The sequence below is a fragment of the Artibeus jamaicensis genome, unplaced genomic scaffold (genome assembly GCF_021234435.1).
Source record: "Artibeus jamaicensis isolate MK-2021 breed Jamaican fruit bat unplaced genomic scaffold, CSHL_Jam_final contig_497, whole genome shotgun sequence".
Taxonomy (NCBI): Eukaryota; Metazoa; Chordata; class Mammalia; order Chiroptera; family Phyllostomidae; genus Artibeus; species Artibeus jamaicensis.
This window is the reverse complement of record NW_026521863.1, coordinates 3,063,409-3,089,869: the sequence shown is the minus strand read 5'-3', so window position 1 is coordinate 3,089,869 and position 26,461 is coordinate 3,063,409. Positions and strand designations below refer to the sequence as shown.

The window sequence follows — 26,461 nt, the reverse complement described above, 5'->3', positions numbered from 1 at the left end:
TGAATAAGAGAGGTGAAAGCAGACAATGTTGTCTTGTTCCTGATCTTAAGGGGAACACTTGTGGTTGTCATATATGGCTTTATTTTTTTTTTTAGGTATGATTTCTCTATTCCCACTCTGCTGGAATTTCTATCATAAATGTATGGTGGATTTCATCAAATGGGTGCTGGATTTTCCTGCATCTGTTGATACGATCATGTGGTTTTATCCTTCATTTTGTTTATATGGTGAATCTCATTTATTGATATACGAATGTTGCGCCAACCTTGCATTCCTGGAATAAATCCCACTTGACCATGGCGTATGATAATTTTGATGCATTGCTTTATTTGGTTTGCTAACATTTTGTTGAGGATTTTACCATCTATGTTCATCAGAGATATTGGCCTGTAATTTTTTTCTTTGTAGTTTCTATGTCTGGTTTTGGAATTAGGATAATGCTGGCCTCATAAAATGAGTTTGGGAGCCTTCCTTCCTCTTGAATTTTATGAAATAGTCTGAGAAGCAGAGATGTTAGTTCCTGAAATGTTTGGTAAAATTCTTCTGTGAAGCCATCTAGTCCAGGGCTTTTGTTCATTGGGAGTTTTTTGATTACTACTTTCATTTCACTAGTGTAATCTGTCTATTCAGATTCTCTGGTTTTTCCTTATTTATTTTTGGAAGATTATATGTTTTCTGGGAATTTATCCATTTCATCCACATTGTCCAGTTTATTGGCAAATAGTTCATAATATTTTCTTATATTCCTTTGTATTTCTTTGGTATTGGTTGTCATTTCTCTTTCATTTCTGATTTTATTTATTTGGCCCTTTCTCTTTTTCTTGATGAGTCCAGTTAAAGGTTTATCAATCTTGTTTATCTTTTCAAAGAACCAGCTCTTGGATTTATTGATTTTTTTTGTATCCTGTTTTTAAGACTCCATTTTGTTTATTTCTGCTCTGATCTTTATTATTTCCTTCCTTCTACTCACTTTGGGCTTTGTTGTTCTTTTTCAGGTTCCTTTAAGTGTGACGTTAGATTGTTTTATGAGCTTTTTCTTGTTTTTTTTGAGATAGGCCTGTAATGCTACGAACTTCCCTCTTAAGATTACTTTCCCAGTGTCCCACGGGTTTTGGATTGATGTGTCCTCATTTTCATTTGTTTTAAGGTATCTTTTGATTACTTGATCTCATTGACCTGTTCATTGTTTGAAAACATTTTATTTAGCTTCCATGTCTTTTTGTGTTTTTCAATTTTGTTCTTGTGATTGATCTGTAGGTTCATAGGACTGTGGTCAGAGAAGCTGCTTGATGTCATTTCAGTCTTCTTAGATTGATTGAAATTTAATTGGTGTCCCAACATGTGGTCTATCCTAGAAAATATTCTATTTGCACTTGAGAAGTGTGTATATTCTGCTTTGGGGTGAAATGTTCTGAAGACATCGAGTAAACCCATATGGTCTAGTGTGTCATTCAAGACCGCTGTCTCCTTGTTGATCTTCTGCTGGGAAGATCTATCCATTGAAGTCAATGGGGTGTTAAAACCCCCAACTATGATTGTATTTCTGTTCATTTATACTCTTTAGTTCATCAAGATTTACATTACATATTTAGGTGCTCCTGTGTTGGGTACATAAATGTTTACTAGGGTTATATCCTCGTTGCATTGGTCCCTTTATCAGTATGCAGTGTTCTTTGTCTTTTACTGTACCCTTGGTTTTAAAGTCTGTTTTGTCAGTATAAGTACTTCTGCCCCAGCCTTTTTTTCTTTTCCATTTGCATGAAATCTGTTTTTCTACCCCTTCACTTTTAGTCTGTGTATCTTTCCATGTGAGATGGGTCTCTTGGAGACAACATATAAATGGGTCTTATTTTCTTATCCATTCAGCTACCCTGTGTCTTTTGGCTGGAGCATTTGAGCCAAAAGACATTTAAGGTGATATTGAAGATATGTATGTAGTGCCATTTTATTGTTAGACAATTTTCCCGTTTTTGTTTCTTTGCTTTCTTCTTAAAGCAGGCCCTTTAACGTTTGCTGCAGTACTGGTTTGATGTTAACAAACTCCTTTAGCTTTTTCTTGTCTAGGAAGCTCCATATTTCTCCTTCAGTTTTAAAAGTTAGCCTTGCTGGGTAAAGTAGCCTTGGTTGTAGGTCCTTGCTTTTCATTACCTTGAATATTTCATGCTACTCCCTTCTGGCCTGAAATGTTTCTGATGAGTAATCAGATGACAGTCTAATTGGTGCTCCCTTGTAGGTAACCACTTACGTTTCTGTTTTTAGGATTCTCTCCGTTTTTAAGCCTCATCATTTTAATTATGATGTGTCCTGGTGTAGGCCTTTTTGGATCCAACTTGTCTGGGACTCTGAGCTTCCTGGGCTTGTGTGTCTTTTCCCTTCACCACATTAGGGAAGTTTCCAGTCCTTATTTTTTTCAAGTAGGTTCTCAATCCCTTGCTCGCTCTCTTCTCCTTCTGGTATTCCCATGATGCGGATGTTGTTCTCCTTCATGTCCAAAATGTTTTTTAAGCTCTCCTCATTTTTTTAGATTCTTTTTTCTTTTTGCTACTCTGCCTGGGTGTTTTTTCTACCTTCTCTTCCAAATGACCAACGTGATCCTCTGCTTCATCTCATCTACTGTTTATTCCTTCCGGTGTATTATTTATCTCAGATATTGCATTCTTTATTTCTGACAGGTCCTTTTTTATGGTTTTTGTGTCTTTTTTCATGCTTTTGAGTATCCTTATAATCATTACTCTAAGCTCTCTGACAAATTGCTTGTCTCCATCTCATCTAGTTCTTCTGGAGAATTCTCTTGTTCTTTCATTTATGGTCTGTTTCTTTGTCTTCTTGCTTTGGCTGCCTCTTTATATTTTCTGCCTTAGTTGTTATTAAACTAATTAGCAGTTAAGCCAGTCAGTTGCTAAACTGATCAAGCTGTGATCAGCAGCTGAGCTTAAGCACCCACAGGGCAGGGCAGAGTAATTCCTGCAGGTGGGGGCTCTTGCTTCCTCTCAGGCTGATGCCATTTGGAGAGGAGTTACACCTGAGAAAGTTGGCTCCTGCAGTATAGGGCAGCAGCACGCGACTCAGCACAGGGATCCTGTTGCTTTTCCTTCATTTCTGTCCTCAGATCCACCAGCCCCAGACTCTCCTCAAGCATCTGAAGTCCACTCTACCCTCCCTCTACTGGAGCCCAGGGTAACTGGCTACAAGCAAAATGTTGTGTGTTAGCCCTTTAAGAGGCTCTCTGCATCTCCAGCCATTGGCCTCTGGCAGACACAGCTATTGGTTAGCTGGGTTCCTTTCCTGGCTCTGGTGCTGTGGCTTAGGAGCCCAGCTTGGGGTTTAGACCCCACACTTCTCAGGGGGGATCCTGTAAGGGAGACCTGGGAGAGGTCTTCCTTCTAGGCGGGAGTGCTAGAATAGTTGCATGTTAGAGTGTGAGAGGTATTATGAACCAGTCACTGTCTTAAAATCCTTTCTTCTCCTTGCAACCCTCAAACCTTTACAAATGAGGGAATAAATTTTCTGAGGATAGTTACCGTAATAACCTAGATTAGTCAGGTGTAGACTACACTTTTATGCCACTGTGAATTTTGATGTCTCATCTTAATTAAACATAAGTACTTATCTGTTACTACTTATTTCATGTATGTCTTCATTGCTAGCCTATAAGTTCTTTGGGGGCTTGTCTGTGTGTTACCTGCCACATGTCTTGTTTACTAGCAAAGTGCCTTCTGTGGAGAAGTCAGTTTACTAAATAAATGAATGAGTTTATGAATGAGTTGCTCAGTGTTACAGAGACAGCTGGACCGAGGCGCTGAAATAAGGCTGGCGTTTGAGTCTGTGTCCTTTCTTCACTACCTTAATGTGCCCTGTCTACTCTGGAGGACAGTGAGGGGGGAGAGACCGTCTTGTTTGCTGCCTTCCCATGTAACCAGTTCGTTTCATGTGCGTTCGATTCTGTAATGAGCAAATGATTTAGGATTTGGAGCACACTTAACACTCCAGTTATCAATAAATGTGAATGATTGATAGGTGCTTAAACCACATGGAATGTGAAACAATTATAAATCACATGCTTTCTTGTCCTTACCAAATATAGCGCTCCCAAACTCCCTCACAGAGATGCAATTCCTGAATCAGCAGTCATAAATTAAAGTCATTGTTCTACAAATTAGGGGTTTTTTAACGCTGTTTGTCACTGGTGGGTTCAAGATTAAATGAAGGCAGCTGTGAATTAATATTTGGGCAATGTGAATGCTATAAATATTCATGGTGACATTGGACTGAACAGGACATTACCAGCTAACAGCCACAGACCTGGGAGCTGCCTGCCTTCTGTCGGACTGACCGTGTGCTGTTGTCCCTAACTGCGCTGTCTGGGCAGCAGGCAGGCCGGCTGTGGGTCTTCGGGGCGGTCCTCACTTTGCTTGGGGTTGTGGTTCGTTCATCTGATTCGGGTCTTTATTGTGTGTGTGTGTGTGTGTGTGTGTGTTTTCATTTTGATTTTGTGGGAAGCAGGTAAAACAATTTTGAATATTGCCTGATTGCTTTTTAAAAAAATAGATCTTGCACTGGATTTTTTAGATATTTAAATTATTTCCCCTATTCCACATAAAAAACTACACAAGTAAAATGCAGGAGAAGATAACATATGGCTTAGGAGCTTAGTAATCATGTACCCAGTATATTTTATTTACTTGTTGTTTTCAATTTATAATGTAGAAATTCAACCCCAGATGTTTCTTAACTGTTTACTATATAAAGAACATTTTGTTGGATGTTAGGTAAATTGTTTCTAATATATAAGGAGAGTAGTGTTTAGCATGTGTTGAGTGTAGAAAACACATAATGATTTAAAAAAGCTATGAATTGATTATGGTAGTGTATGTATATACGTTGAGAAACTAATAGGACATTTATGTGTGGCATATTATTTCATTTATAAAATATGTGTACATATAAAATAAGACAAATACACAAATACTCAAACGCTAATGAAAACATAAAAGAAGTGCAAGTTCAGATCGGTGTGGGGTCGAAGCAGAGAGAAGTAAATGCGAAGCTATCATGAAGTAGTAGTACTTGAACTTTTTCAGTCTCATTAATTGTTCTCGAAGTAAATCCCTTTTATAGCTGGTTCAGTCTGTTTTGTGTCACCCTCCTGAAATAAGCATGGGCGGGTCCTCTTTCTGGGGGACTGCCTGGAGCTCTCTTCCTTTGTTCTTGCTTCACATCCAAACCCTGTGTGGAGGGCACTGCCTCCAGTTCTTCGCTCTGCTGATCTCTGCGCAGGTCAGCAGCCCTCAGATGCCAGGGGATCCTCATGAAGTTTCTTTCTTCTGAAAATTATAGTTAAAAATCATGTTGAGTTTTTATTTAATATGTTTGATTCATTTTTATTAACTAAGTTACTTTAAAAGTAGGTTATCTTGGGCTAGTGTTCTTTATCCCTACAGTACTTTTTCAATTTTTTTTCAATTACTATCTTTAATCACGTTAGTTTATTTGCTGTGTAGTTGTTATCCCTTCTGTATGTTGATGTTTATCTCATTTCTACAGTCATTTGTTCCTCTTTGACTATAGATAGCAGCCTGTTCAGAGCGCGTCTCCGTGCTCGGGCGCCACTGCTGTGCTTACCTTTGTTTTACAGGCGAGGTCAAGGCGGTTCAGATATTTGCAGCTGTAACTCGGGCCAAAGTTTCCATAAGAATTTTCTGCCACATTTTTATTTCTGTTCTCAGTCTATTTTTAAATGGCCATGTCCAGGATTGTTTTGCATATTACAAGAAGCTCTGATCTAGAGTAATTTTAATTTTGCTCATCATTTTTGTCCCAAACTGGGAATATGTAAGTTTAGTTTGGACATGCATTAATCACAATTAAATTAGTGGAATTAATATGTGAACACCGTGAGGAGGTCATTCATTACCTGGCAGCCTTTCAGTGTGGTGATTGTAGGAGGTAGATGTTCGTGAGGGAGTAGAGAGAATACTTTTTTCGTTTCTAACTTGGAAAGGCATTGACCGAAACAACAGTGTTCTTCGAATTTAGCAAATTGTTCATTGTGCCTAATTTAGTAAACATTGATTGCATTTCTGCTGCCTATAGAGGCTTTGCTAGATAATTTCAACAACCTGAATATAAAATTATTCTAATCTTCATTATTAATAGGAAGTAATTTGCTTTGAAAGCGTGATTGTCGTTGGACTCAAGTTCAAGTTAAAACAATTTTAGGTCAACTTCATAACTGGAGTCGATAGCAATTATATAAAATCACTTTATGTCCAGTTTCTTTTTTTTTTAATATTAAAAAAAAAGATTTTATTTATCTTTAGAGGGGAAGGGAAGGAGAGAGGGAGAGAAATATCAATGTGTGGTTGCCTCTCGTGAGTCCCCTGCTGGGAACTTGGCTGCAACCCAGGCATGGGTCCCTACTGGGAATCGAACTGCGATCCTTTGGTTGGCAGGCCTGTGCTCGATCCACTGAGCTATACCAGCCAGGGCAATGTCCAGTTTCTTAATGAACATTGCCTAAACAAACAGATGGTTGTATGGATAATCTTTATCACTTGGCTTAAAATGTATTGATACATAGTCATAAGATTTCATTGGAACCTTGGCTTACTTGAATATATAACATTTGGATTCCTGTCTGGGAGGTTTTGGCATCCAAACTTTCACATTAAGAGCACAGTAGGGGAGACGTCTTGTGCTCGTTTGCTTGACTACAAATCTATAATTAAAAGAGTCTCTCAGCAGGGGTTGGGACAATCAGTGTGTTCTGATGCCTTACGTTATGGAGTTACTTTATTGTTCAAACAGATACTGTAATTAGAACATAATTTAAAACTTCAGAGGGCAGTGACTCCTTGAGTTTTTAAGTTAGTTTAAAAAAAAACAATCAAAAATAAGTTTCTCAAATGTTGAATTTTTAAAAAAATATTTTCACATCACTGTAAACAGCAGCTTCGAAATGAAATGGATGATGTTTTATTGAAAAGTGATGGTTAGAACCTTTAATTATCCCTAACTTATTAATATTATATATCATATTAATACCAAATTTTAGTTTTAATAATCGTACCCTTTGAGTCTTTGGAGTAGTTCTGTGTAAGTACCCACAATCTTACATTTTTATATATTTGTGTCATTGAAACTTGATAGGCATTTCTCTCATTCTGGAAAACATTTTTGTAAGTGTAAGGGATTTTCTTAACCAGTGTTTCTCTGCTAGCTTTCGATGCTCTTTTTCATATGACTTATTCAGGAATTCATTTACTGGGAAAGAATACTTGATGTGGACTTAGGAGATAAACCAGTATTTAAAAAAACAAAACCCAAATTTACCAATAATCAATCAGTTTGGTTTTTTAATATGCATCCAAAGTTTCTACCATAACTAAAATTCTTTGAGGACAAGATAAGCTGAGAATTTTTTCAAAAAATGTTTAAGGGTAAATGATAGAGTAGAAAAAATTCTGAAGATTGACGATCTCAGTTTTCTGTTTCTAGGTCTTTTACCGATATTTGAGGCTATTTGGAAGAAATTTGATTAGGTTCAGGGCTCTCGTGTGGGTCCTGTCCTGTGTTAGGAATGGGCTGTTGCGAATGCAGCTCTGAAGTCAGGCCTGCAGCGTATTTATTCACCGTGGGTGTGATGTGCGCAGGTCAGGTCTCCCTCCCTCCTTAGGACCCTGGGAGCGAGAATTGTGGTGCTGCCCTCCTGACTGTTAGGGGGTCGGAGAAGTGCCCTGTCTGTTGCTTAGCACAGCACTCAGCAGAACAGTCAGTGTAGAGTTGCTGTCATCGTTGTCATTGGTTTCACTTCTCAGCTTGTTCTTTATCATCGCCTGAAAAGACTAAGTGTTATTTGGAATTGACTTCGCAGTAGTGTACTCCTTGAGAATGTAGACCCAGAATAGAGTATCACAGTAATCATGTCTGACTGCTCTGTGTTCAGGTATGGAGGGTATTATAGTTGTTTTATATGCTACTAAACTTTAGTTTATTATGTAAATAAAGCTATATTTTATTTCCTTGAAGACTGTCTTGTCATTTCAACCTCCCTTAAATCAAAAGGTCAGTGGTTTTGTGCTTTGAACATGTTTATGTACAGTGATTGCATATATTTGTTTTTGTTGTCACTTTGCTCTGTTATATTAAGACACAACTTTAGTCTTGTAGTTTAAAAAAGAATTTGACCCTTATACTTCTTCTGGTACATTGAACAAGGTATAGAGGTAGTAGATAGAGTAAAGAGGAAAAACAGTGTCTTGGGTGGAATATGAAAATCAGACCTCAGCAGCATTATTGTAGAAAACATGGCAGAGGTGACTGGAAGAAGTAAGAGAACAAGAATGAAAGATTGTAAAATGGAATGGCATCTTCAGTAGGAGATCAAAAGGAGGTGGGCCCCGAAACGAACACACAGACTGAGGAGTCTGGTGTGCTACAGACAGACACGGTCACGATGCAGGGGGGGCCCGTGGGGAAAGCCGTGGTGCAGTCGGGCACTTGATTGTGGCAGTGCTCCTCAGCAAGGCAGGCTCAGTGGTGGGTTTGGTATGTATTTGCTTGCTTTAAGGTCAGATAAGTGTAAAGCCAGTGTGTACTCTGGTATTTAACTGGGACTAGGCTTTTGAATAGCTAGACTAAGACAAGCTCTTATAACCCTGACTTATAGTATGATACTTAAAACAAAAGATAAATAAAAGTAAACATTAAAGAAGGGTAAAGAAGAGACATTCTGGACATCAGTGGTAACTTGCATAAAGTTACAGGTATCAGAGTCCATGTTTGGGAATAGGCCAGTTTATTTACCATGTGGAGAGAGTGTAAGGATTTTGTGGGGCAATGAGCAAAACATGGCACCGGAAGTTAGTGTGGATTGAAATGAGTGGGTGAATGTCTGACCTCTCTCAAGACACAAGTGAGCTTATGGCTGAATTGCAGAGATTTTTCTAAAAAATCAATTGGTCCTTATCCTCACGTTTAAAAAATGCACATTTATTCAAGGAATTTAAGATTAATAATAGCTGAGACATAAATTGTGGACCAGTTTGGAGAAGGGACTTAAGAGAGCTGCAGTTTGCAGGTGTTGACTGAGAGTGCATTGGAGACAGTGTGGATGCGTGCAATGGGCAGTCTGTTGTGGAGTCTGGGGGTCAGCGGGGAGGACCGATGATGTGCCTTCGTATTGGGAAGGGTTACTGGTGCATAGCAGGGAATGACGCTGCTTTGGGTGACCATGAGCAGGTACTATAGTGATTAGTAGTAATATAACAGACAGTGCAGTGATTAGTGATGATGAGCTGTTTTTTCCTACATAAGTATCTCACTTGTTGACTCCTGAAATACTATTCAAAATGTAACTAAAACTAAATTAATGCCTCATAAGCCTCTGTTCCTAAGGATTAACCATTTTTCATGTATATTCTTTTAACTCTCTGTGCTTTGTTTCAATCTTTTTTATTTGTCCCAAATTATTTTTTGAAGTTAGAGATGTGGGAAGTATATTCTTAATGTAGGTATTTTGGCATACAGAAGGACACCCCTATAGTCTTACTCTAATTCTTGTGTGTTTTTAACTGAAATAGAACATTTGCGGTTATTTTTATAGACTTCCATAGTATTTGCCAATTCCAGATTTCCTTTAGAAACAGAAGGGAACAAAGGGAGATGTTATATTTATATTAAATAATAAATATAAAATAAATATAAGAATAGAAATTATCTCAAAACCTTCTTTAAAATGGAGTCTGATATGGTCACAGATTAAAAATACATAGTTCTCCCTGGCTGGTGTAGCTCAGTGGATTGAACACGGGCCTGCGAACCAAACAACCACAGTTCGACTCCCAGTCAGGGCACATGCCTGGGTTGTAGGCCAGTTCCCAGCAGGGGACACACAAGAGGCAACTACACATTGATATTTCTCTCCTCTCCTTCCTTTTCCCTCTAAAGATAAATAAATAAAATCTTTAAAAAATACATAATTCTGTAAGTCCTGATATGGAATTGGTGGATTTCTCCCCCTTTTGTTGTCTAACTGTCCTTCCCCGAGCCTTCTACTCTTTAAAGAGATTCTGTTACTACACTATGTGCTTATCATGCTTCTAGTTGATTCTTTCTTTTTTTTTTTTTTTATCTCATTTATTCAGTTGGGGTAAGAACTCAGTAGGCCCTTTTCATTTGAAAGCCCTTACAGTTCAGTTTGATTTTTAAAGTATGTATTCTGTTGATGATTTTTCTCTCTCCTTCCTTTTTCTTGGTGAGACATCTGTCATTCCGTTTCTGAACCTCTCAGAGAAGAACTATACTTTTTGTACTATTCTATCATTTTCTGTCTGTTGTCATTGCTTCTGGTTGGAGGGAGAATTCCTCAAGTTTTATCCTCTAACTACTCTATCCAGCTTTTCATTTCTATTATCATATTTTTAGTGTCATTCTTTATGTTTTGGTTTTGAGTTGGCCAAAAAGTTTGTTTGATTTTTCCATAAGATGGCTCCAGTAGTGCTCAGTTGTCTTAAACTCCATTCAAAACAGTTCTGTTATATTGTATTGTGACTGCTGTCATCAGCATGCACTTAAAAAAAACATCAAAATTGGCGATTTTTGTGTAGCCATTTTAATACTGACGATGGAAGGAAATAAGTGACATTTTTGGCATATTCTTTATTATTTCAAGAAAGGTAAAAACTGAAACGCAAAAAAATGATTTGTGTAGTGTATGGGGAAGGTGCTGTGACTGAAGAAACATGTCAAAAGTGGTTTGCAAAATTTCATGCTGGAGATTTCTCACTGGACAGTGCTCCAGAGTCAGGTGGACCAGCTGGAGTAGATAGCAATCAAATTGAGACATTAGTTGAGAATAATCAATGTTATGCCACACTAGAGATAGCTGACATACTCAGAATATCGAAACCAAGCATTGAAAATGACTTATACCAGCTTAGTTATATTAATGGCTTTGATGTTTGGGTTCCGTATAACTTAAGCAGGGAGGTGGGGGGAGGAGGGCCAGCCACATTCTTGATGGTATTTCAGCATGCAATCCTGTACTGAAATGTACCTAACAAAAACATGCCATTTTAAAAACAAATTGCGAATGATGATGAAAAGTGGGTATTTTACAACTGTGTGGAACGAAAGAGATGGTGGGGCCAGCAAAATGAACCTCCAGCCACTCCAAAGGCCGGGCCTAGTACGGAACAGGTGATGTTGTGTGTACGGTTAGACTGGAAGGGAGTCCTCTATTATGTGCTCCTTCCATAAAACCAGGAGATTAGCTCCACCAGCTAATGCTCCCAGTTAGACCAACTGAAAACGGCATTTGACAAAAAATGCCTGAAGTTAGTCCACAGAAAACACGTAATCTTCCACCAGGATAATGCAAGACCGCACGTTTCTTTGATGACCAGGCAAAAACTGTTACAGCCTGGCTGGGGGGTTCTGGTTCAGCTACCATATCCACCAGACATTGTACCTTCAGGTTTCCATTTATTTGGGTTTTTATGAAAATTTCTTCATGGAAAAAAATTCAGTTCCCTGGAAGACTGCAAAAGGCACCTGGAACAGTTCTTTGCTCAAAAAGGTAAAGTTTTGGGGAGATGGAGGTATGAAGTTACCTGAAAGATGACAGAAGGTACTGGAACAATGGTGAATGCGCACCGTTCAGTAGTTACTGGTGAAAATATCTTTTATTTTTACTTAAAACCAAATTAATTATTTGACCAACCCAATATGTTTTTAATTCTTTTAAGAGCATTTTCTACTGGTTTTAAGGATGCAGTATCTTCTCTTAACTCTGCAGATTTTGTAGTTCTTTCCTGTTCAGGGGTTGCTGTCGTTCTTTTGTTTGTTGGGCTGGTTGGATTCCCCACCGAAAGGTCTGCTAGTCGCCTGCCCCCAGTGAGCGGGCTGGCGGTCCCTGCTGTGGGTGCAGAGTGATGGGGAGATTGGACACCTCGCACTCCAGTGTGTAAGGGGCCCCAAAGCTGCCCCAGAAAGTAGGAGTACATTTCTAGTCTCCCCGAGAGTTAGGGAGTGCTAGATAGCCAGCTCTTGGGGGCAGGGATATGGGATTCGGCTGCTGTTCAGGGAGAATTCAGTGTCAGAATTTCAGTCTCAGCCTTCCCCCTCTCCTGACCTCGTTGCTGCCATTTTTTCCTGCCTTTCTGTGGGGACAGGAGGGATCTGTGGTGTAAATTGGTTCTTTCTTACTTGGGTTGGGCCAGGTTCCCTCCTTAACTTAGCTATCTGCTTTCTAATGTCTAAATCGTTTCTCATTCTCCTGAATTTTTACATTTTAAACTTTACTATACGAAGTCTGTCCAGGAATATCCAACCATTGTTAATAAAATGAGAAAGTTTTCTGTGACATCAATGTAAGCTGGCAGCCAAGGAGAGTGGACTGGAATGCACATGCGTGAACAGTGACAATTTCACTGTTCTAGTCGTTGGGGGCAGTAGATGCTGCCGAGTATGTATATGTACTGTGTGTCTGTCACATTCAAAATGACTGAGCCAGTAGAGCAACAAATCTGCATCCAATTTTGTGTTAAGCTTGAACATCCCAGGCCGCAGCTGTGGGCAGCTGGTGATTGGCAGCTTCATCACGACATGTACCCGCTCATGCATCACATCTCATGTAGTGTTTTTTGGTGAAATATCGTATCACCCAGGTGACTCAGCCCCCGTCAGCCCAGGTTTGGTGCCCTGTGACTTCTAGCTTTTCCCAAAACTAAAATCATCTTTGAAAGGGAAGAGATTTCAGACCATTGATGAAATTCAAGAAACTGTGACAGGGCAGCTGATGGCAATTAGAAGACTATGTGAGATCCCAAGGTGCCTACTTTGAAGGGGACAGAGGTGTCATTGTCCTATGTACAATATTTTTTGTATCTTATATCTTCTCCAGTAAATGTCTCTATTTTCATAGTACATGGCTAAATACCTTCTAGACAGACCTCGTATTTTTGAAGAATGTTAGATGGGAGTGAAGGAACACAATTGAATTATAATTTCACCAATTTTGTTAAGTTTTTCTTTCAACGGTTTTTAAAACTAAGCAAGACTTTATTTCATAGCAAGCATTATAGAATAAGTATAATTGTCTTTACTTTTGTATTTTTAACTGACACTTAAGTTGTGGAATTGAGTATATAAATTTACCAAGGCATTTTGCAACTCATAAATTTATTCCTTTAATAAGGCATAAAGTAAAGTTATACTGCAAGTTTGTTCTCTGTTTCTGTCATGTAAGTAAACACCCTTCCCTTTTAAAATCTGGTTTTGTCTCTTCAGTGGAGAAAAGTTTCTGTGGTGAGTCACTTACAGTTTTAGTTTTCATTCTTAGGCCTTTCTAAAGTATTTTGAATTACAAACATTCCTCAGTTCTTTCTGTATCAGTGCCTGTGCCTTAGTGTCTCTCTCTGTCAGACAGATACGCACACACACTCGGGACTTTAGTGTCATTTTCAGTTAACTGTGACATCTGTGGCAGTTCTAGGTTGGTTTCGATTAATGTTTCTCGTATGTTATGTTTTTGTGTCTCTTTGCCTGCCTGTTACCTTCTGATTTGGTGCCAGATGGTGTGCCTATGACTTGTGTGGCAGGTATTTGTATCGATGTCAGTATTCTTGATCTTCGTCCTGGGGCATCCACTGTTGCTGTTGCCCTTGAAATTCTAAGAGACCCCCATTTCACACCTGTGAGCACACTGATGACTCTGAGTTCAACATGAGTGGCCTGCCAAGGATGTTGTGCTTCACCTCGTTTGTCACTTCCCCTCACAACGTTTGGATGCACTTTCGTAGTAATGATTTGAACAGAAATAAAGGCAGAAGTTACAACTTATTCCTATTTTTATTGGCTTAGCTCTATATAGGATTTTTTTTTTCTAGCATGGCCTCGCAAACATGCAAGTTGTAGTAGAAAGCTGTTCCGTATAACAGGTTTTATTTGATTGGAATCTTACACTTTAGTAAATAGAGACCTACAAGGTGCTTATATGGTACCTTGCACTGAGACAGGTGCATTTATTATACCATTTTTATACTGACAATAAGTCTATATTCTCATTATGTATATTAAAAGTTATACATTATAAGTTATTTATAAATACTTTATTTCTAAAACTTAATTCAGGAGGCAGGTCTGACATTATTGTGTCTTCGGTGAAAGGGACAAGTGGCCAGCTCCGCAGTTCAGCCTCCTCAAAGCTGGATAGTGTCTCCAGCCTGGAACTCCGCCTCATGAGGTGCTTGAACACGCGGAGGAAGGCGGTGTAGGCATTCTCTATTCAACTAGCACTTATGGGTGGAGACAATTAGAGAGTAACCTTACGGTTCACTCTCTTTAAAGTAAGCTAATGATGGAAAGGTAGTTTCTCTTACTGCAATTACAATGAGGTAGTTTCATAAATTCTGCTCGAAATACTTAACAGGTGACATTTCTCTCACATAATGTCTTTTTATAAAATACTTAATCTTGAATTCAGCCGGTGCTATTAAAAAGTAATTGTAACAAAATGAAAAGATCACTGAATTTGAGTTTCCATAACTTTGATGGAGATTCTTATTAGCTGTGCGACCTTGATAATGACAGACTTAAATCACCGGTAGCCCTGCTGACCTCCTATTTACTTACAGTAAAATACAGAAGTAACAGCCTGCTTTTCACGACGACCTAAGGATGACACCACAGGTGAACGTCTTTGGACAGAAGAGCACAATGGGTCAGGGTGGCCTCGCTCACTGTCACGTCCTGAGCCCCTGGCTGCAGGCGTACTGTGTAGTCCGTGCTTCCCCAGGATGTGTTGAATTGGCTGTGACCCGCTGGGTTGTTTTGTCAGGAAAATAATGCAAAGTATTGGTAATATCATCATGGAAAAATAACACAAATACAGCTTAAGTAATTGACAATAGATTAGTATTGTGAAAAATATGCCTTCATTTTGAAAAGAAAAATATGCGATAGTGATTTTTGTCAATTTTTTAGGAGGAACAAAATAGAGGCAAGCCCAACTGGGAGCATCTCAATGAAGATTTACATGTGCTGATTACTGTGGAGGATGCGCAGAACAGAGCAGAGATCAAACTGAAGAGGGCTGTTGAAGAGGTGAAGAAGTTACTGGTTCCTGCAGTAAGTAATGGTTTCCAAATCTTGGGCTCCAGCCCCCTTTTCAGTTTAATTTTAAATTACCGTAAGGTTATTGTAATAAATAGGTTGTTTGGTTGTTAGAAATTTTATGTTTAAAATACAACAATAATCTATAACTTCTTTAATACAGTAGATAAACAGGCATTTGCTTACATGTATACGCGGGAAAGCTTGTTCATTTTTTGTGAGGGGAGCAAACTCGGCAGCCTGCTTTTCCAAAGTAGCGTTACTCTCGAATCACTCTGTTTGTTACATGGGAAAGCATAAGTAGGGTGGTGGAAGCGTTCCTTCGTTTATGGGACAGTTTTTCTGTACGCAGTAATGAGCGTGCAGAGCTCTGTGCCTGGTGCTTCCGCTGGCTGAGCCGTGTGAGTAGCAGCACATCGAGTTGCCGGTGGGCCCAGGTGCCCTCCTGGCGCACCGTCATCTCCCACAGAAAGGTCAATGTCCTTTTGCGGATTTTCCCATGGCATGACAAAGTGTATGTGTGTGTGTTTGTGCAAAAGGAAGAGCTCACCTTTTTACTAATGTGCCAGGCACCTTCGTGTTCTCACCCTCCCTCCCCTCCATTTGCACTTTTGCCATCTGGCCTGCCCAGTCCCCTCCCCTTTTGTCTTCATGGTCTCAGAAACCTGTCCCAACTTCAGATGTTTGAGCTCCTACCAGAGTATCCTCTTGTCCAGTGGAAAATAAAAGTAAATTACTGGTTTTCTAAGACATTGAAATTTTTATATTAGTACAATATATGGAAATGGGGGCTCCAGCTTTCTATTAAAAAAAACCAGGACTACTGTTAATATTCTGTCTAACAGAAGTTTGTTGACATTTACATAAAGGAGGAGACGGTCTACTGTTCTTTATTTCTCAGGTAGTCTAGTCTATAAGTAAACTTACATATGATAAAAATTTCCATTTAGCTGACAGGATTAACTCCTTGTAAGAAAATAATTCCATTTAAATTCTGTTTGATAGGCTTTATAAGGAATAAACAAACAAGTTAAATATAAACTAAAATCTGTAAATGTACACTGTTAAACCATGTAATTTTTCTCCTTTTTAAAAATAATTGTGCAGCATTGAAAAAAATGCATAGAGAAGGATTTTTCCCCTAAGCATAGTGTGCTGTCAGTCTCGTGATCAGAACAAGTAACTTCACAGGAAGCCCTTTTTTGTTGTATATAACTGACGATACTCAGCCCAAAGAACTAAACAAATGATTTCACCTAGTATATTAAATAGAGCGGTTGTCTAATAATTAAAACTCTTACTGACCTATTAGATTATTCTAATCATTCTGTAAGCTACTTTAGTTCTAAAAATTAACGTGGAAAAGAACATTCAGTTAGAAATCTGTGTTATAATACACACATTTTGCCCAAATTTTTGAGATGAAAATAAGGATGTTCATTACAGATGGGCGGAACTAAGTGTACACTGTATATGCGCAGTGCTAGAGCGTAGTGCTAAAGTGTGGGTGCACATTATACACGTGAAATACGGCAGCTTGCCTGCCTTGGAGAAAGTAAGCAGACTTCTCTGTGTCTGTTTTCTCATTTACACAATGAGGATGGATCGGATGTCATCTAGTGACCACTTCGGTTTTAAAATTATTTGTCTTCGAATATTAAAAGGTAAAAGTAGATTTTAAAAGAGGCTTTAAAAAATTCTTACAATTTATATTTTAAAGGAAAACAGCACTTTATATGAAATTCAAATTCCATTATTCATTAACAAATGTTACTGACACACAGCCATGCTTATTCATTTACACAGTGTCTGTGGCCACGTTTGCGTTCCCGTGGAAGAATTGAGTAACTGCAGCCCAGATCTTATGCCCAGAAAAGACATTTACTGTCTGGCTCATTGCAGACAAAGTTGGCCAATTTCTGGCCTCTTGCATTAATCCAAATGGGAGATGATAATGGGTGGGGGCCAAGGTAGCCATTGTGGCCAAGGTGAAGCATGGTCTGATTCTAAGTATATTTTTTAAAGTGAAGCTGGCAGGTTTTGCTAATGGACTGTCTGCAGGGTGTTAGAAAGCATTGAATCAAGAGTGACATCAAAGTTTTTAGCCTGAACAACTGGAAGGATAATATTATTACTTTGATGAAGATGGTGTTGGTAGGATAAGACTGAAGGGATTATTACTTTAGTTTGGGGCCTAGAACATTTGAGATGCCCGTTGCCTGTCCAAGTGTAGCTATGCCAGTGTTGTGTTCAGATGAACAGATACTTATTCCAGGTTGACTGTGTTTAGGGCTGTGCAGCACAGAAAATTATTTAACCTGAGATCCTTAGAGCAGTTGGCATTTGCCTAACTGTATTCTGTGAGACCTTTTTTCGTAGGTATTCGGGTAAAGAAAGCCTCTAGTATACTAGTTAAGGATTGTGTACCTCTGGTAGGAACCATTTTCAAATTTAATTGTCTATCAGAATCTTTTCTGAGAATACTTCACATTTAGTGTTCTAGAGATAATCTGAGAAATAATGTGGGAACTGTCAGGTCTGATTACAGTGAAGCTACATTTCTTTTTTTTTCTTTTTTCTAAAAGATTTTATATATTTATTTTTAGAGAGGGGAAGGGAAGGACAAAGAGAGGGAGAGAAACACATCAGTGTATGGGTGCCTCTTGCATGCCCCCCAATGGGGACCTGGCCTGCAACTCAGGCATGTGCCCTGGACTGGGAATCAAACTGGTGACTTTGGTTCTAAGGCCAGTGCTCAGTCCATTGAGCCACACAAGCCAGGGCTACATTATTTTTTCTAATGGAGGTGTGTGTTTTGAAGACACGAAGAAAGAAGACTCTTCTTACAGTTTTTTTCTCATTCCTTTTTTTTTTTTTTTTATACGATTGGGATAGCAAATTCAATGTTATGTGTTTTGTTTTGTTTTTAAGATTTTATTTATCTTTAGAGGGGAAGGGAAGGAGAGAGGGAGATTCTCATTCCTTTTTAAATGTACAATGAAACTTACTCACTTTAAGTAGTATAGAGTTTTAAGTTGAATCTGTATGAACTTACAGTCACTACTTCATCAAGATTTCTGTCATCCCAAACATTACCTTAGTCTTTCTGTCAATTAATGACCTTTCTCCTACTGCCCCCAGACAAGTACTGGGGTTACTTTTGCCTTTTCTTCCCTTATAGTCTCAAAACTTGATTTTTTTCAGTTTTATTGACCTATGATTGACAAAAATTATAGAACATGATTTGATAAACAGTAGAAATTGTGAAATAGTTAACATATCCAGCATTTCACTTAGTTACCATTTTTAAAGATGTTCTCTCTTAGCAGATTTCAAGAATACAATACAGTGTCATTAATTGTCGTCACTGCGCTGTGCACTGGTTCCTCACAATTCATTCATTGCTTATTGAACGTTTGCACCCTGTGGCCAGCATCTCCTGTCCCCTTTCCTTCGCCTCCCAGCCGCTGGCACCCGCCTTTCCAGTCTGGTTGTGTCAGGTCAGCTTTCGTATACGTGGTCTGCCTGTTCTGAATTCCCTGAAAGTGAACTTACTTTGTGCCTGGAATCAGCATGGCTTTTTTCCAGGTTCATTCATGGTGTTGGATGTGTCAGTGGGTTGTCCTTTTCACTGACAGTTAGCATTCCACCGAATCGATAGGCCAGTTTGTTTATCCTGTCACCTGTTGTGGTTTCAGTTTCCGTTTCTCTAAAGACGAATGAGGCCGAGCATCTTTTCATGTGCTTTGTGGCAACTGGTGTATCTTCTTCACGAAGTATCTGTTTACATCTATTTTATTGTCTTCTTTTATACTGACTTTATTGGGTTGTCCAAAAAGTTTGTTTGGCTTTTTTCAGAAGATGGCTGTGGTAGCACTTGGTTGTTTTTATCTTCATTCTAAACAGTTTTGTTGGTCATATAAGTGTGCTTTAAAAAAATTCATCAGTATTGGTGAATTTTTGTGTAGCCATTTTGATATTGAAAATGCAAGAAAATACACATTTTCTGCATATTATGCTTTATTATTTCAAAAAAGGTAAAAATGCAACTGAAGCACAAAAAATATATATAAAGGTTTGTGCCCTGTATGGAGAAGGTGCTCTGACTGATGGAACGTGTCAGAAGTGATTTGCAACATTTTGTGCCAGAGATTGCTCATGGGGTGCTGCTGCATGGTCGGGCGGACCAGCTGAAGTGGACAGCGATCAAGTCAACGTACCAGTTGAGGACAGTCGGCATTCTGGTGCGTGGGACGTGGGGGGTAGCCAACATACTCAGAATATCCAGATCAATACAGTTCCTGGGGAAAATGAAAAATGTGTCTTTTATTTTACGGAAAAAACCATACAGACTTTTTGGGCAACCCAGTATAACAGTTTTTTGTATATGTTGGGAATCTTTTATAAGACAATACTCTGATCTGTAGAGCTTACCTTGCATACTTTTGTGGGAAAGCTTTTAATTACAGATTCAGTTTATTTGTAAAATATTGAACTTTTCTGATTATTTTCTTGTTTTTGTACTTTTCAGGGAGTTTGTCCATGTCATCTAAGTTGGTATGGTTTCTGTCATGAAGCTGTTCCTGACATTCCCTTTTATCTCAAGGTGGTTCAAGTCCGGAGCAGCGCTCCCCTTTCCTTCATTCTTCTTTCTGTTGATCTCTCTGGCTCTGAGAGCTTTATTAATTTTACTGCTCTTGCTAAGACCCAGCGTTTGTTTTTGTTGATTTTCTCAATGTGTTACTTTTTTATTTTTTAAAATTTCTCCTTTTATACTTTCCTTCTACCTGATTTTGGTGCAATATTATTATCACTCTTCTTAAAGGTGTGACATTAGTGATTTGAGACCTTTCTTTTTTACTTCTGAGACCTGTCTTTTAAAGGTTTAACTTTCAATCTGAAAACTGCATTAGCTGCATCCCCCCCAAATAATATTGTATTGCATTTTAATTACCATTTAGTTCAACATGTTTTCTAATTTCTTCCATGATTTCTTCATTAGCACATGGATTATTAGCAGATTTTTTTCCAAATATTTGGGACTTCTCTGTCTTACTGTGACTGATCTGTAATTTAATTCTGTTCTGCACACAAAAAATGTATTCTGTAACATCTTAGTCATTTTGAATCTACTTAGGATTTTTTTACAGTCCAGCACGTGGTCTGTTTTGTGAATCCCGTGCACACTCACAAGCACATATGCTCTGCAGTAGTTGTGAGTGTACAGTGCCCATGTCATCTAGGTGAAGGTGGTTGAAAGTGTTCAGGTCTTCTCTTTTCTTTAATCTGCTTTTCCCCCTAGTTTTGTTATTCACTGAAAGAGGCATCTGAAGATCTCCATTCATTCATTGTAAAAATGTCCACACTAGTGTGTTCTCCATGATCTCACTGAAATGCATACTAATTTGGTGTACTCACATGCATTGCCAGGTATTATATTTAATATGTTTGTTTAGCTTACACAATCTATATAACCAGGGTTTGGCATCAGTAAAAGAGCTCGCTTGTTTTTTGTATAATGGTAGCTTCCCCCTTGTATTAAACTTGAAGTCTGTTTTTCCCCCCAGAATCGCAGTTCTGCTTTGCAGCACATTTTTGGGCAGATAATATCCAAGCAGTACATAGGTGGCAGTCGGCATCACAGAGAATGATAGAGGGGTTCACAGGGAACAAGCAAGGTGAGCTGGGTGCTCAGGGAAGAAGATTTTATGTGGCTTGGTGAGACTTGAACTAGAAGTTCCAGATACAGATTCAGAGATGGGATTAGTGTATGTGCATTTTAGGGGTGGCGAGTCCTACATTTGAGATTATTAAAAGTGATGACAGGTGCAATAAGATTTATATAAATCATAGTGAGGGACTCTCTTTATTTGTAAAATTGGGTTGTTATTGCCCAATTGCCTTAGAAGTCCCTGGAAGGTCAGAATATTATTTTAATTATGTAGAAGTATAAGACACATGTTTCCTCTTTTTTTCCTCTTATTTTCTTATATGGTACATAGACTGGTTACCTGAACTATATCATTGACCATATCAGTTACCACTTCAGTTCCTGGTCACGGGATGGGTGCACCCACCAAAAGAAAGTAATTCTGTTATCTACCAAAGAAATTCTCATTGCTAGTTCTGATCTCAATATATGCTTTTGTCTTCAGTGGCATGATAAACAAGGAAATTATGAAAACCACGTATTAATATTACCAAAACATTGTACATTGCCCCACTCCCCAACACACACACACACACACACACACACACACACACACACACACACACACTCTCCTCAGTCACCCACCGTGGGTTAGCACCTACCATCTCAGGTCTTAAATACCATTTTTCTTTCAATTCTCATTTCAGCGAGTTAGAAAACATTACATGCTATTTTTTTGTATTCATTAGCTAGGACCTTATGGATATGTATTCTATGGTCTTCTCCAAAGAACCTAAAAACATGAGAAGTAGAAGTGGGGGGGTACTGTGCTGGACTATTTCAGTGGGAAGAGAGGAAGTAGAGGCAAGAGATACTTCCCTAAACCTCCTCTTCTCACTGTAGTTTCTCCCTTTCCATAGGAATGAGGTGAAAGGTTTCTGGTGAGGCAGCACTCTATCCTGGATGGACGAGATGAGTAGCTGAAGTTACTTGTGGTTATGGTATTGGATTTGAGGACAGCCAGGGCTCAGAGGATGCTGCCATTCCCAAAGAATTAATTTGGAGTGTTTTATTTGAGGCTTTTGTACTTGATGGGAGGTATAATTATATCCTTTTGTTTGGTGTTTCATTTTCTCTTTTTTACTTAGAGGTGTTTGAGAACTTGAACATGAGCTGGAGGTTTTTAAAAAAGATTTTTTAAATTTATTTTTATGGATATGGGGAGGGAGAGAGGGAGAGAAACTTCCATGTAAGAGAGAAACATCAACCAGTTGCCTCTAGTACCAGGACCTGGCCTGCAACCCAGGCATGCGCACAGGGAATTGAACCAGGGACCTGTCCGTTTACAGGCTGGCATTCAACCCACTGAGCCGCTCAGCCAGGGCGTGATTCAGTTTTGAATGTATAGCCGATCTCTCAGTGAAAGCATTTATATACATAGAGTTCAATAATGTTAAACCGAATAATCAACCTGATACATTCTGTCAAATTTCCAGATGGGGGTTTTGAAATTTAAGGTTGTTGCCAAGTTATTTCAAGGACTAGTATGAAATTTGAAGATATTTTTCAAAACAAAAATAATTTTAATTCACTTATTTAAAAATTGTAGAAGTCAAGGTCATCAAAATTTGAGAGAGTGGTAGAGAGGAGATCCATCACAAAATATTTTTAAGTTTGCTTTTCATGTGTCTCAACATTCATTTCTGTCTAATGTGATATTCATTTGACTCAGTTGTCTTTTGATTATAAGCTGAAAATATATAAAAATAGGTAAAAAGTAAGTTAGGAAGAGAGATAATGACTCTAGAGATACTAGTCTTATAGGTAAAGATTTTTAACTGGATTTTTTACAGAACTGTTGGCTTTGCATTTCAGACCAAGGTATCAGTAATTGAAATGTATGGTGGTATTGGCCTCCTTTGCATTTTATTGGGGGAGAAGGGAGGCAAGGTTTTAAAAGACATCGAACTGAAATGCCCTCATTCCTTGATAGAGATGTGTTGTGCGAGACCATCTCTCATGTAAAGAGAGGGGTCGTTGCTGTTTCTCACCATGCACAGCCTCTCTGATCTGAATGGGAAATCTGTCTGGGGACCCAGAGGACAGTAATTAGCAGGCCCTTCAGAGTGTCAGAGCAGAATTACCATTGTAATGGTTTAGCTGCAGGATAAAAGGATTGGATTTGGGTTTGCCCGGCTGCCAAACTCAGAGTTGCCATGAGAATTTTCAAATGTGAGAGGCGTTTACTTAAAGCAATTTGGCAGGTTTGAATAAACTCATAAATTACAGGTTTGAAAGGAGCCAGTCCTGGCTTCTTCTCATGGAGGCAGGACTGTGTGTGTAGCAGGCCATTCCATGCTCTCAAGCTGACAGTCCATTCCCAAGGTTTGTTTTTTCACCAAATAGTGACACAGGCATAATGAAGGAAAGATACTTTGGTCTCAATCTCTGGAGGAAAGAGAAGAGAAAACGCTGCATATAACTTTCCCTCCCTAACTTAAATATGTCTTCAAATGATGCTAGTAAAATGATTCTTTGTTTTAATAAACCTTAACCTGACATTTACTCTAATTTTTCTCAATACGTGTAATAAATCTCTATCTTGTCACATTTGTCTCAAAAAGAAAGATGAACATTCAGAGTCTTGGGGAAAACAGTACTCAGCTCACAAACTAGATTATACAGGTTGCAGGCAAGTATTTTAGAGGCAGCTTCAGCCTTTCCTGTCTCTCTGGAGAACTGGTCCCCAGTGTGGCAGCTTCCTAGTGAGGCGCTGCTCCCTGAATGCCTGAGGTGGGGCCAGCACCCCCCACCAGCCACCCTCCCCAAGCCCCCGCAGCCAGGCCTCAAGAGAGCAGCCAGGGCTCTCTTTCCTGCGTTAGTGGTTCGTGTGACCTCCAGAAACAAACTCTTAGACTCATGTACTTGAGAATATCTGTACAATATTCTCTCATAATAAATAAGGTCTATGTGGAAGTCTGTTAACATTTTCAAGCCATTAGGTTTCAGTTTCATAAGAAAGTAATAATTTGGTTGTTGCTGATTTTTGTAGCCTGAAAATTTTGTAGAACGGAAAAGGACCGATTCAGATGAGAAGGTATATACTATTGTTAAAAGTACAGTAAACACAGTGTTTATATATTAATCTTTACTCCTTAAAGTACAATTGCACATCAAAGTAGTCTCATTAAAATCCTATAGTAAATTAATAAAACTTAACTTAGTGACAGATAAGATTTTCTTAGAAGACTGTCATGGACTTTCTTAACTAGAGAGCTTGTGAACCCCTGGAATCCATGTGGCCTCCAAGTTGTTTACTGCATGTGAGGCACTTTGGTAGGAGTGAGTGGGTGTTCACTGCTTTAGGAAATGGGGTGTGAAATAGGTGTGTGAAAAACCCCTGCAGAAACTGACATGTACTGATTACTTTTTTCTTGCAAAGAGGGACAATGCTAAATAAAATTTAGTTTGATTCTAAATCAATGTTTTATACTCCAATTGGTATTGTGGCTTGTTGTTTATTCTGCATTGGGGCAGCCACGATAGCATCATTTGAACTAGAATTTTCACAAACAAAAGTTCTGTACCTTTGGAAAGCAATTCATATGGATATGTGCAGAAGTGTGACAAGTCTTTAAGTGTGTGTAGTCTTTAAGGCTTCAGTCGCCGGCATACCAAAATTGTGTAGGTCACTGAGAGCTGTGCAAGCTCTCTGGACTTTTGGTCTAGCCCTGATGCTTTCTGGCAGGGGGCAGGACTTGAAAAACCAGCAGGGGGCTTTCCCCCACCTGTAGAGCTGTTTGGTGAAGCCCCTTGGTGATCCTAATAAAACGGGCCTTGTCTGGGGTAGTTGAGGAAGCTCTCACAAGTACAAATTCAGTATGAAGAACGTCCGCCTTTTGATTCTTACAAGGATCCATTGAGGACTAAGATTCTCTACACATAAAATGTTGTCTAGACTGACATTTTCGATAGGCTAATTAAGGTTTGTGGTATTGCAAATATTTTAAAAACAGATTCTGGGCATAAAATGATAGGGCAGTGTGTGTTTACAAGAGGGGACCCAAAAATGGAATTTATTTATAAAAAATTGTGTATGTATTCTTAACATTGAAACTTTAGTCACCTTCAAAATACTATTTTGTGCATTATAACTATCAAGACTTTTTTCCCACTGCTCAAAACAGTTTTTGAACTTGTCAGATTTTTAAAAAGATTTAATTTATTCCTTTTTAAGAGAGAGGAAGGGAGGGAGAAAGGGAGAGAGAGAGAGATACATTGATCAGTTGCCTCTCACATGCCCTCAACTGGGGACCTGTCCCACAACCTAGGCATGCACCCCAACCAGGAGTTGAACCAGCAACCCTCCCGTTTACAGGCTGGTACTCAGTCCACTGAGCCACACCGGCTGGGGCTAAATTTACTCACCAGTTTTGATGCCTTTTGGTGCTTCTGCCATTTTTTGTGTCAACTCTTGTACATAAGCAACACATTTTCCTTTGAGGGCTTTCTTCATGCAGGGAAACAAAGAAACGTCGACCTGGGCAAGATACTTGGATAGGGAGGGTGTGGCGTGGGGATCATGCTGGTTTGGGTCAAAAATTGCTGAACACCTAGCATGGTGTGGGCAGGTGTGCTCATGAATCACCCATCATGAAATGGGCAAAATGCGCTGAATTTTCCCCCAAAAAATCCACTGAAGCCAAATGCAGCCTCTCACAACAACACCAGTTGGCACACTGATCCAGATGGGTTCCTAGAATACTCACCTAGCAGGTGAAGCCTGTACTACAAGGGCCCTGCCCTCCAGAAGATAATTCTGTTTTGGGAGGTCCTATCTGATTTCCTAAGCAGTGTTTCTGCAGTTCCTATAAGAAGTCCTTCTGTTTAATTTTGTATTTCATACATCTCTCAGACTATATTGAATTTATCATGTAGTGTTTTATTTTTTTTTGCTTCTACCTGTTTATTCTTTTTTTTTTTTTTAAGATTTTATTTATCTTTAGAGGGGAAGGGAAGGAGAGAGGGAGGGAAACATCAATGTATGGTTGCCTTTCGTGCATCTCCTGCAGGGAACCAGCCTGCAGGGAACCGGCCTACAACCCAGGCATGTGCCCTGACTGGGAATCGAACCGCGATTGTCTGGTTCGCAGGCCCGTGCTCAATCCACTGAGCTACACCAGCCAGGGCCTACCTGTTTATTCTTAAATATTAATGTCTCTAATTCTTAAGTAAATGTGCTGCTCACTGGCTGGGATAACGCATTTTGATTTTTAAAAAATACGTTTTTATTAAATGTATGATATTCTACACCGATACTCAAAAATTAATTTCAAATATAAGCCTATTAAAGAATTAAAATTATTTAATAGGAAAACAGGTGAGTGATTTCTCACTGTATTTCCTGCAGTTCATTGCTTCGTACGTCTCCTCAGCTCATCCGCAGGGCCCTCGCTTGTTGGTCGATGCACACCATGTGCCTCGCGTGCAGGCATTTTTACCCCGTTCGCTCCGCGTTACTGAACACTGACATCGAATTGGCAGGAAGTTAAGGAAACCCTATGTACCTTATTGTATTTAATTTGCTAGTAATGTTAACCCTTACATTTAATATCTCCTGACATTTCAAGTGTTGTGATATTTATTAGTAAAATTATTCAAATACTACCATTGTGAAATTTAATAGTGTATTAATGA

General features: G+C 39.0%; 1 protein-coding gene across 7 annotated transcripts in view; it reads left to right on the top strand.

Moving 5' to 3' along the window:
• QKI (QKI, KH domain containing RNA binding) overlaps positions 1–26,461 on the top strand; it is a 146,605-nt gene that overhangs the window by 89,894 nt on the left and 30,250 nt on the right. For all 7 annotated transcript variants that reach the window (XR_005079655.2, XM_037126029.2, XM_037126026.2 and 4 more), the window contains exon 4: positions 14,986–15,129. Coding sequence is in view for 6 of the 7 variants with exons in the window: in XM_037126029.2 (XP_036981924.1) it covers positions 14,986–15,129 (144 nt within the window). In the remaining variant the exon portion in view is untranslated. The remainder of the gene's footprint in view (positions 1–14,985; positions 15,130–26,461) is intronic.